This window comes from Pelodiscus sinensis, chromosome 2 (genome assembly GCF_049634645.1).
Source record: "Pelodiscus sinensis isolate JC-2024 chromosome 2, ASM4963464v1, whole genome shotgun sequence".
Classification (NCBI taxonomy): Eukaryota; Metazoa; Chordata; order Testudines; family Trionychidae; genus Pelodiscus; species Pelodiscus sinensis.
In genome coordinates, this window is record NC_134712.1 from 257046776 (window position 1) to 257059547 (window position 12772).

General features: G+C 44.5%; 1 protein-coding gene across 12 annotated transcripts in view; it reads right to left on the bottom strand.

Moving 5' to 3' along the window:
- The window catches only part of MAP4 (microtubule associated protein 4), a 249533-nt gene that overhangs the window by 98239 nt on the left and 138522 nt on the right, over positions 1–12772 (bottom strand). For 11 of the 12 annotated variants that reach the window (XM_075923035.1, XM_075923037.1, XM_075923036.1 and 8 more), the window contains one exon: positions 2193–2324. The exons of the other annotated variant lie outside the window; for it this stretch is intronic. In XM_075923035.1, the coding sequence (XP_075779150.1) occupies positions 2193–2324 (132 nt within the window). The remainder of the gene's footprint in view (positions 1–2192; positions 2325–12772) is intronic. 12 annotated transcript variants of the gene reach the window in all.

Consider the following 12772-nt stretch of genomic DNA (forward strand, 5'->3'; position numbering starts at 1 on the left):
ACATGGAGCCTGTGCTATGCTGCACCTCTGAGAAGCAATAAACCCTTCTGTTCTACTGGCTGGCGGAGCCACATCGGGCTGCGGACTGGGGCGCAGGGTCAGGGGGCTCCCCAACGCATCCTCACAGTTGTGTCTTTTGTTTATCCTCATTGGCTCTGCATAACACACCTTCAGGGTCGAAATCCCCTGTAATCTCTGTAACCTGTTAGCTTGTAGCATGGGAATGTGTTGATTTGATTGGAAGTTCAGTAAATAGTAATTAGGGGCGGGTATAACTGTATTCATTATTTGCTTATTGATATTCATTTTATGGGACTTAACATTACTAAATAAGGGTATGTCTACACTACCACCCTAGTTCGAACTAGGGTGGTTAATGTAGTCATACGAACTTGCAAATGAAGCCCGGGATTTGAATTTCCCAGGCTTCATTTGCATGTTGCCGGGCGCGACCATTTTTAAATGTCCGCTAGTGCGGACTCCGTGCCCGCGGCTACACGCGGCACGAACTAGGTAGTTTGGACTAGGCTTCCTATTCCGAACTACCTGTACGCCTCGTGGAACAGGGAAAGGGGTTACTTGAGCGAAAACAGGACAAACGCCAAACTTTGTCCCAACAGTCCAGAACTAGTGACTCACTCAGCATTTGGATTATTCATAGTCGTAAGACACCCATCTTGTACAGTCACACAGGGGATCAAGAGAAACTAAACACCTGCATAAGAATTGTAAGTGCAAGAATATGAATTCCAGAAGCGAAGCTTTTTGCCATTGGTTCCCTGTTATATATACAAATGGGATACTTGCTCTAGCTATGAGTGCAGTGGGTAATAAACCAGTTTATTTTCTGATGTTTGTGCACTTCTACATATTAGTCCTTTACTGTCAGCCTTGTAGGCAAATATTAAAGTCAGCTCTGGATTAACTATTGTGTGAAATTGCATTTTTCAGAATTTCAAGTCCTTGTTTGGATTTGATGGGGCATCCCATCATGCATCTATTGGTACCAAATGAAACTCACTCCAGTACATTAAGCCATGCTGAGGGAGACCGCACGGCTCAATATTGTAGTTATTGGTGCTCTATAAAAAAATAAATGAGCTTTAATTTAGAATGAGGCAGGCAAGCAGAGAGCAAGTGAAGACAGATAAGCTCTAGGAACTTCAACAAGTGAAGAAAATTATTAAAGGAAGAAACTGGATCCAAAGAACAAGTCTTTGGCTTTACGATCCATTTTTGTACAAACTCATAGGAAATAAGATATTGCCCTTCCACGAGTTCCCAGTTAAACATTTAACAAAAATGTGGAACAGCAGCATCTGCTCACACCCCTTGATGAGGAACATACAGTAAATGTCACTTCTGCCCAGGTCATGAAATGTTCCTCAGTCTCCATGAACAGAAGCAGAATACATCCAATTCTAAGCTGTTTGGCTGTTCTTTCAATAGCATAAATCCCCACTGAGCTAAAATCTGGCAGTAAGATCCAAGCCTGGGAGAAATCTGACAGTCGAACAAAATCTTTAGATACATATTTTTAAAAAAGAAAAGTATGTTTCTACGTGTTAAACCTCTCTAGTCCGGCAACATCTACGGTACGGCAAGACCACGGATACTGCGGGACCACAAAGCCTGGGAAGCCGGCAGTGGAGCCCTGGGGGCAGCAGAACTCTGGCAGCCTCAGCACTCCTGGAGCAGCATAGATCCGGTGGCCCCAGGACAGTGGAGCCCTGGCAGACCTGGGCCAGCAAAGCCCCAGCAGGCCAAGGCTAGGTGGGGCCAGAGTGGCTGGTTGCAGAGCCAGGTGGGGAACCCAGTGGGGTCTGCTGATAGACACTCTATAATCTTAATAGACGACCAAAAATGATGCAATTTAAATTGGCTCACATGGCAGCGCTCTGTGTCCACAGAACTCATTAGAGTACAAAGGTACAATTCCCAGGCTACCTATTCTGCTGTTGTGGGTTTTTTAGCGTATGTCCTCTGTCTCATTAACACACAAAGCTGACAGTTTATAAAACACACTGGGGTGTTGAGGCTTTGGACTGTGGGCAATGAATTTAGGAAAAAAGGTGAGCGTGGGATAGAAGAACAGCCGTAAGGAATGGGGGGGCGGGGGATTGTGGGATTTTGCAGGCTATGATGCATCCCTAAGGTTATTCTAACACTGGTGTAGGTTAATACAGCCATACCTGCCTCCTCCATCGGTCTGAACATCGGCTGTGATTCAAAGCAAAGGACTCTGTCATCCATCGACCAGGTCTCATTGCGATCGAGAAACTCTTTACAGGACATTTTTTCATCCATGATCTCCCCAGGGGATACTGAAATGTGAAGAGAAAGCAGCAACACTTAGCAGTGAATCACAAGGCTGAATTACTTCTGCATAGATGGCTTATGTGACGCTGAATGGCAGAACTTTTGCTAAGACTGACAGCACACATGGCTTCTCAGTGAAATCAGACCACTCAATGTGCTGCCATTCTACAATTTTAATGAAGTTCTCTTAAAGAGCAATGAAGGAAGGCATAAAATTTGAAGAAGCTTATAAAAATAAAAATAGAGTATGTATAAACCACAAAGTCGTCAGATGCCTTTAAATGCTGAGAAATTAGTGCTAGCAGCACACCCTACACGCTAGGGTGCATCTTCACCAGACAATTACATCAAGTTAAACTGAGTCCTTCAAGCTATGTTCCATCTAAGGCATCCCTTATTTGTGATATTTTTCCCTCAGGAAAAGAGTAATTCATAAGGGCCAGGCAATGCTGCTGACCTCCCAACACAGCTGCACACTCCTCTATTTATCTAGCACAAGACAAAAGAGCAACTGCACATTTTCATGATCACTTGTCCCTGTGCCTCTTCAGTAACTGCTAATGTATAAACTGAGCTGGAATGATTAGACATTTCAGGAAGAAAAACAAAAGCAACAGGTACCCATCCGTAAGTGCTAGAACTAGGGATGCTAAAGGTTAACCAGTTAACTAGAAAGCATATGCCTTACTGGTCTGCTTACCAAGGATGTGAAACAGTGAGCAATTTACTTCTCAAGTAGACGATGGAATTTCCATTGACTATTCGACTAGTTGATAGGCACTTCCACGCTCCTCCTCTGAAATGTACAAGAGCCCCTACTTGGGGCTCTTGTACATTTCAAAGGAGGAATGCGGAACTCTGTGCACAGCCCGGGGCCAGTGGGAAGTCCCGCTGACTCCGGGCTGCACGCGGGTGTGCCAGCTTTGAAATGCACAAGAGTTCCCAGCAGGGGCTTTTGTGCATTTCAAAGTGAAAGCAGCCTCATGGAAGCTGGCTGGCACCAGCGGGGGACTCCGAGTCCCCCACTGACCTGAGCTCAATGCAGCGCTACTGCTTTGAAATGCCACATGGAGCCCAGGGTCTGGCCTCAAGTTCCACGCAGCATTTCCCCAGAACCCAGGGTCAGCTGGGGACTCCCCAGCTGATCCCGGGTTCCACAGAAATGGAGCCTGGGATCAGCTGGGGAGTCCCCAGTTGACCCCAGGCTCCACACAGCGCTGACCATCTCGGTGATTCAAAGGGGCAGCACCACACAACTGAGCCCGGGATCAACTGTGCTGTGCTGCCGCTTTGAAGTATCTCCTCTTCCTCCCGCCTCTGCTGCCTCTATATAATAGAGGCGGCAAAGGGGGAAGGGGGAATGGACTAGTCGAATGGACTATCTGATCAGCTTTTGCTTATTGGATAGTCGACTAGTACTTAACATCTTTAATGCTTACCAGCTAAGCAGAGGCCCCCACCACCACCACGATGGCCCAGTTGGCAGGACCCTGGCCGCCTGGGGCTGGGGCAGCCTCTGCCGCCCAGGGCCACAAGCGAGCCAGGGCTGGAGCAGACCCCCCTCCTTTCCCCTCCACCGGTATTTAACTGGTTAAAGAAATCACTTAATCAATTAACTACTCTGGGCAATTTTTACATCCCGAGCTAGAACACAGGAAAAGCTCTGGGGCCTGAAGGAATTCAAATGCAGAGCCAAACAGAATCTACTGGGCTACCGCAAGGTTCAACGTGCACCAAACGCTATAATTGCCACAGGCCAAACAACAAAATCTCAGTGTTGCCAATGCATGTGAGCTTATTACAGGTCCCTCAATGTTTGGTTGTTTTGTAAAAGCCTAATCATCTGCAATTATTTAAATGATCTGGTCCAGTCTGGCAATTCCACGCTCCTATGAGATCTCAGAAAATTCAGTGTTTTACAACTGTCCATGAAGACTCCCTCTAGTCTGCTCCAACCGCCATTTGCCTGAGAACCTTAAAACAGTCTGGGGTCTGCCAGGCATCCATCAGAATCAACAGAGAAAGTGTCAGGCGAGGGAGAAAGCAGTGTATGGGGGAAGGGGAGCGGCCCTTGAGCAGGAAGGGAGTTCAGAATCAGGCAAGTGAACACCACAGGTCAGGAGTCTTGAAGAGCTCAGGGACAGACAGGAGAGATGCAAGAGCAACAAAATACGGTTTTATTAAAAGCTTGCAGATACCTAAAGATACCTATTGGCATAGCACTGTCAGCTGATTACATGCAATTAATAATACAAATCTGTTGCCAAATCCTAGGTGTATAGCTTTGAGGGCCAGAGAATGGGAATTTAAAGTGTAAACTCCTATTAAAGCGTTTTGATAACAATAATATACAAATGCACACATCACTTCTGTATGCTAACACACATGCATATAAATCCCACCACGCCAGAAAAGAAGTGTGTTCAGAAAAGGAGGATGTTAAATATCGATTAATTGACTAGTCGAGTGACCTCATGAATTCTTATCAATCACTCAACTATTCTATAGTCGCCAGGGGCGGGACTGGCAGCCAGTGCGCTCAGGCCCCAGTCCCAAGGAGCCCCCTGCCACTCTACATGGGAGTTGGTCCGTGAGGGGAGCCAGTTTAAAAGCCAGCTCCCCTCGTGGACCGGCAGCTTGTTGTCCTGTGCTGCTCCCTCTAATAAAGGGGCAGCAGCATGAGGTGGCATCAGGCCCTGTTTAAGGGAGGGTCTGAGCTCCCGGACCCAGCACGAGCCAGAATTGACCTGGGCTGCCTGCCCACCTGGCTCCTAACACACTTTAAATGCAGAACCACAGCAGGTCCCAGGCTTGCGGCAAGGCAGCACTGGGCTGCTGGCCAGCCTGCTAAAAAATGGACTGGTGGTGGAGGGGTGAGAAATGTGTATAGTTTATAGCATTAACTCAAGCTTTTGCTGATAGGTTAATCGACTACACTAGTACATCCCTACTTTACAGTCTGTTCAGTTTCTGACTCCCATGGATGGAGGACTCCAAGCTATCAAAATGGGATCCAACTGAGGCTGGTTTGTGGATTTCCTGGTTTGGCAAGAGACTGCTGGGGTTTCTGTTGGGGACTCTTAGCTAAATGAGCGGATTTGATATAGTTCACTGCAGCCAGGAGGGGGGAGAAAACACTGCTTCCTGTACGCAAAGGAGAAAGGTGTCCATGTGTGGACTGGGGAACAAAACTTGTGTGCGAGGAGAGGGTGGGGAAATTAACACAGACAGTGTTAAGAGACAAACCGCTCTCAGACTAGAAGATAGGCCGGCACAATGACAATTTAACAGCAATATTTTGCCAAACAGACAATGATAATTAAAGTTTGCCAAGTGCTATTATAAATGTGAAGAGACACCATTATTCACAATTATTTGCAGGGTACAGGAGTGAGGGATTTAATTCACATCAGCAATAAGTGCCTATTGAGAATGCAAGCTGCTGGGGACAGGAACACCACAGTCTTTTGTCTGCCTATAGAGATCTCTATGAACTAAAAAGACAAATTGTTATGCTAATGTGAAGACTGAGGAAAAGTTAGGGAAAACTGACAGGAATTTCCCTTACAGAAATTACCCCCGATTCAAGTCTACTAAGCTTCATTGACCCAAACAGGCTCTGGGTGGACTTTAGAGGGTTCAGAAATAACTTCTAGCACTAGAGCTAAAATAAAGACACACATGTATAATTGTTGGTACCTACTGTAACACAATAGAAACCAGAACTCTGTAGTACTGGCAGGTAAGTGGGAGAAAATACCTTAATGTTTTAAGATGCATTTGTAAGTACAAGAGTGATTATGTCTGTGCCTTTAAATAAAGGGAGGGGGGGATCTTAATGCAAGGCATGCTGGGAATGGAGAGGAAGCAGGAAAACAAAACGGACAAGAGAGCAGGGCAAGAAGAATTATTCTAAGTGTGGCTAAACATAACAAAATTCCTATAGCACTGGGGATACATTTTGATTCATATCTGCATTTATAAAGCATTTGTTTTAGCAAAAACACTGGAGACTGGGCAGTGGAGATCCAGCCAGTGCTGCTATGGGCTGGGACAGCCAAGCCAACAGACAACTGAAAGCTTTATTTGCTTCACACAAGTACCCAGCTCTTATACAGTGCTAACATCCTACAGCTTAAATCAAATTACAAAAGTATCATCATTATCCCCATTTTGCAAATGGGGAAGGCTCAGGCAACAGAGTGCAGTGCCTTGTCCACGGTCACCCAGCAAGGTCAGGGGCAGAGCCAAGAATGAAACCCAGGGACTTCGTCTACACTGCAGCTTTTACCGCAAGAGCCTATGCAAATGAGGAACATATTAGCAAATCGTCGTGTCTCATTTGCATAATTTATTTGAGCTGTTTTTGCACAAAAACCCGTTTTGCACAAAAACACCTGTCCACACTGCTTATTTTATGCAAAACCAAACGTGAATAAATTAAACGAGTCAAAGTGATATGCTAATGTGCACCTCATTTGCATAGGCTCGTGCTTCAAAAGTCGCCATGTAGACGTAGCCAAAGTCTCAATCAGTGCTCTATCCACTAGGAAACACTGTCTCCTCTTCAGAGAGCGGTTTGATTTAAGCTATGCTGTACAATGTCTTATTGCCACGGGCACTTGTTGGCCTACTCATGTTGTAAGTTGAGACATTGTACAGCAGAGTTTAAATCAAACCGCTCTCTGAAGAGGAGAAACTACAGACCAATTAGTATAACTAGGGGTTATAGTGGACCACAAGCTGAATATGAGTCAGCAGTGTGATGCTGTTGCAAAAAAAAGCAAACATGATTCTGGGATGCATTAACAGGTGTGTTGTGAGCAAGACATGAGGAGTCATTCTTCCGCTCTACTCTGTGCTAGTTAGGCCTCAGTTGTAGTATTGTGTCCAGTTCTGGGCACTGCATTTCAAGAAGGATGTGGAGAAATTGGAGAGGGTCCAGAGAAGAGCAACGAGAATGATTAAGGGTCTAGAGAACATGACCTATGAAGGAAGGCTGAAGGAATTGGGTTTGTTTAGTTTAGAAAAGGGAAGATTGAGAGGGGACATGATAGCTGTTTTCAGGTATCTAAAAGGGTGTCAATAAGGAGGAGGGAGAAAACTTGTTCATCTTGGCCTTTGAGGATAGAACAAGAAGCAATGGGCTTAAACTGCAGCAAGGGAGGTTTAGGTTGGACATTCGGAAAAAGATCCTAACTGTCAGGGTGGTCAAACACTGGAATAAATTGCCCAGGGAGGTTGTGGAACCTCCATTTCTGGAGATATTTAAGAGCAGGTTAGATAAATGTCTATCAGGGATGGTCTAGACAGTATTTGGTCCTGCCATGAGGCCAGGGGACTGGACTCGATGACTCTCGAGGTCCCTTCCTGTCCTAGTATTCTATGATCTGATATTGGCCACTGTCAGCAGATAGGACACTGGGCTAGATGGACCTTTGATCTGACCCAGTCTGGCAGTTCTTATGTTTTAACACAAGCAGCACTTTTCCTAAACAGAGTCTGCTGTAGGTCCCAGTGATTGCAAGTGTTTACTAAACAGCTCCAATTTGTTTATCATCTGTTCTGAAGAAATCAGTGTGGCCACATAATCAAATTGAAAAGTTAATCCATATAAAACAGCACTTCTGGCAATCTACAGCATGGAGACTTCCAATGTGCAGAGCCTGCTGTGCTCAAAGGCTCACAAAGAATTGTACCCAGTACGCTGTACTGTACCCACTATGCTATGTGCAGTGAACTTGCAGCAAGAAGTGCTTTTCGAGCCGAGGATTACCATAGTAGTCTTCTCACTGAAGGGGAGCTTAATCTCACGAGGGCACTGGACCAGACATTGAACTCTAGGTTAAATAGCTTTACTATCCATGAGTTGATAGGAATGAGCTGCACCTGCCAGCTCCAAATCAAGCTGGAGGACAAATGAGGGACTTAAAAGCTTTGTTAGAGTTGCCAACTAATTTCTCAAAATCATGCTAGTGGCTTTGTCCTGCAAGTGGATACAGAGTTAGTTTGGCTCGAGCGATTTGCTAGGGCAGGGATGGGCAAAGTGTTTGGTCTCAGGGCCATATCAGCACATGGAAATCGCACAGAGGGCCATGAATGCTCACAAAACTGGAGTTGGGCTGCACGAGGGGGTGGGGGCTCTTGCTGGGGTACAGGCTCTGAGGTAGGGAATGGGACTGAGGAACTTGGGGTGCAGAAGGAGGCTCTGGGCTGGAATCAAGGGGTTTGGAGGGAAGGTGACCAGGGCTAGAGCAGGGGGTCGAGCTTTGGAGGAGCCCTTGGGTGCAGGCTTCAGGTGGTGCTTACCTCAAGCAGCTCCCAGAAGCAGCAGCATGTCCTCCCAGCTCCTACGCAGAGACACTGGCAGGTGGTTCTGAGCGCTACCCTGTCTGCAAGCACTGCCCCTACACCACCCAATGGCAACAGTTCCTGGCCATTGGGAGCTGCAGGGGCAGCATGCAAAGCTGCTGGCTATCCCTACCCAGGCAAGCTGGAAGGGAGACCTGCTGCTGCTTCCAGGAGCCATACAAAGCCAGGGAAGCCCCTGAACCCACTTTCTAGTAGGAGCTTGAGGGCAGGATTAAAAGGGGTAAAGGCCTGATATGGTCCATGAGCCATCGTTTGCCCACCTGTGTGCTAGAGGAATACCCTACTGCCAAGTCAGACCAATCCACTCCCTGGATTAAGTTCCTGGTACTGTCAAAGGAAACAAAGGAATTCCCTCCATCTCTCTGGGGGGTGGAATATTTTAAACTTCGGGGGAAATGCAATTTAAACGAGCTGTGATTTGAAAACACATCGTTTAAAAACATCCTACAGCAAGGGCATGTCTACACTACATCCCTCTTTCGAAGGAGGGATGTAAATTAGACAGATTGAAATTGCAAATGAAGCCAGGATTTGAATTTCCTGTGCTTCATTTGCATAATGGTGGCCGCACATTCTTTTGAAAACGGGTATTTTGAAAGTGAAACTGCCATCTCGACATGGTTCTTTTGAAAGAAAAACCCTTTCGAAAGATCCTGTACTCTTCAAAAAATGAGGTTTACAGGATCTTTTGAAAAAGAGTTTTTCTTTTTCTGTAGTCTAGACATAGCCCAAGTGTTTAGCTCTTAAAACAGTCACCATTTTGATGTTCTGTCCAGAAGAGATGCAGAGTAGCCCCCCACTGCACAGCTTTGTGGACTTGCTAAACACTGGGACCTTAAGATCCTTGGGTTTATCAACACAGGAACCAATGTCCTTAACAGCTCGTATCTACAGCTGCCTGAATAATTTCCCATGTTTTCTAGTCTACTGCATATTTCCATAACGGGTCACATATGGCAAGGAGTGTCATCTAGTAGTCTCTAAAGGGTGTGTCAAGCTCTGGGTTCTCTCTTGACCTGACAATGACTCAGATGACTTTTGGCAAGTAGCAGAAGGCCTAATACTGTAAAATGTTAGGTGCTAAACATCCTCAACTCTTACTGATTTTCAGTTGAGCGGAGGGTGTTCAGCATATTGCAGGATTATGTGCTCAACATTTCAAGTGCCTTAGTTTCCACCTCTGTAAAATGGGATATTAACTTACCTTTCTGGCATGTCATGAAATTTTAAAAAAGTGTGTTGAGATCCTTGTCTGAAAGTGCAGTATTTTACAAGCATCAGACACATGCTTATGACTAGCTAATGAAAGATTCAACATATTCCACCTGACATTACGCCTTCCTACAAATTCCTACTTCTCCAGTAATGAAGTTCAAACTAAATGGTCCTACTTTGCAGGATCAAGTTTAGTCTTCCACTGATACTTAATAGCCTTGGCGGATGATTGTTTCTAGATCAAAATTAGAGTTGTCAGTCTCTGCTTCAGAAGCAGCCCAGGACCAACTAAGCTGCAAGAGAGACTGCACCACCTTCCACCTACAGAAAATGGGGGTCCCTTCAGATCTAGACTGAAGTCATTAATGGAGCAACATGAAGAAATTGGTGCTGAAGGGGCCAGCCTGCAATCCTCCGTGTCTTAAGGATACATGAAAGGATTTAAGTTTCCATCATGGCCAGTTCCTAAAGGGGATGTCAAACAGGAAGGAGCATTTATTATAACAGAAAAGAATTATTCCATGGACAATCTGAAAGCACAATTGGCTTCTGTTACTGTTAAATCCTGAAGAATTTTATGTCTAAGAACAAACCTGTCAATCACACTGACATTGCTGCTATAAATTACATTTTCACTCATCTGACACAAATTCACAGTTTACTATTACTATCCAGTGCTTGTAGAAGAGAGGTAAGTACACAACAGCATTCCCTATCCAATCACCACATTGTATTATCATCCCCTTCCCCTATCCTTGGCAGTCTTATCTATTTAGCTTGTAAGATCTCCGGGACAGGCACTGTCTACCACTTTGGGGCCTTGTTTTTGGTTGGTTCCTATACACTACCATGAGCTATCTAGTAAGATTGCAGGAATCTGTGAATTTGTGGGCACCGCAACCAAAAAATTAGCTTTACAGGTAAGAGGAGAACATAATCCTCTGAGAGCAATAAAAATGGGCGAGAATATTAAGGATCAAAAAAAGCTTCCTTGAGAAGCTGCTAGACATTTCTGATGAAGCTCACAATTCAGCATCCATTTCAGCAAAGGTTTAATACACAGAACATGCTCTTCACTATATCCTGCAATGCTGCAAAAGCTGCTCAGATGTCACTAAATTGAGATCCAACCAGTGAGAAATGGTAGTCTCCCATCACCAGGCAAAATACTAAAGGGAACCCAAATCAAGAAACACTTCCACTGAAATGCAACATTAGAGTAAAAAACCTGGTATTTCAGAATGAAACAGCCTACATGGCCAGGATATCTGACTATCAAAGGTTCTAAAACCTTGAAAGACATGTGGATCAGAAACAATCACTTACTTCACTACTGTTGTTTCCTTCATTTAATCATTTTTATATGCAAAATATGTTATGACAAATTTCTCTCTCATGCATCAGAACTTTTAAAGTAGTTTTATTTAATAAACAAATGTAAATGCGGTTTTGTATATTTTAATTGAATTTCCATCCCAACAGAACTATAAAGTACATTAAAATAAATCTAAAAAGGGCTTCTTCATTCACCAATTTCTAATACATTAAAGATGGAAAAAACAAGAATCTGATTAATTATAAGAAGCTTCATAACTGCTTAAATAAATGCATATAGATATAATTTATCCTCCTAGTTAGCAAAAAAAAGCACAACATTTAATGTAAAGGCTATACTGAGTTGCAAATTAACATCTTTTAGTTATTGCCAACCAATGAGAATCAAGCTCTCAAGGAAAATAAAGTACAAATGCAAAATAATTAAAATAAATCATTTCAATAAAGGCTTCCTGCTTGCTCATTTAAAATCAATCTACACTGCATTGTGCTCTCCAAGCATCAAATAAGAATTAGGTTCTGGAGGCAGAATGTCTAGACTGTCAGATGAGGCCTAAATGAAAGAAATCACAGGTATCCTTAATAAGTACTAATGCTTTGAGTAATCAAGTCTGAATCACATGCCAGAGCCTAAAGTAGCACCTTAGAAAATGACAGGAAAACGTGTGGAAGGAGGGAGAAAGGACTGGAAAAAGGGTTGTTTCAGTTTGGCAGAAAGGAATGCCTTCACGTCTGCACATCCTTCTCTCCTGTGGGGCATAAGCCCTTCCAGCCACAGTAGGGGGCAGAAGAACAGAGGGTCTGAGAAGTGCATTTTACTCATCCTGTGAAAGAGCGCCCAAGTTGATCAACATATGAGCCTCTGGAAAATCTCAAATTTGCACATGCTCAGTAGAGACTTGTTAGAGTTTGGAGAATTTAGCAGCCAAAGATTCTAGGCACATTGATCATGCTCCAGTTCTATGAAGCTCCTAGATTTGACAGGACTGCGCATGTGCCATCACCCGAGAGTGATTGAGCGTGCTCCATCCGAGTGCTGCAAAGGCAGGACTTTCTCTGCAACTGCTGCTCTGGGCCACTGTGATAGTGTGCAACAGAGCAGACAACAGGGAAATCATCTCTTCTGTGTTCTCAACACTCCCCTTCCTGGCACCCTGTCATGATTATGAGGGTTAGCCAGCAGCCTGGGGATTAAGGGGTTAACTACACCTAGCCAGGTGGAGTGACCAATAGGAATGTAGGTGGGACTTTTCAAACTGGGACAAAGGAATTTGGGTTTTTTTCTTTTCTCCCTTTTGTCTCTCAGAGAGTTCTCTGCAGCTACAGAGGGACAAGCATGTCTCTCTCTCTCTCCAAGACACCATTCTTCATTTTCTGTAAGTAGGGTAAAGTTTAGGCAGTTTCGTTAGGTTTTATTGTTTTAAGGATTGGGTATGGGATCTGAGATCTGGCACTGCTTAAAAGATGTTTTGGCTTTTCTTTGTAACTATGTTCTAGGCCCATGGAGTTTCTCCATGAGTATATTTTGTTA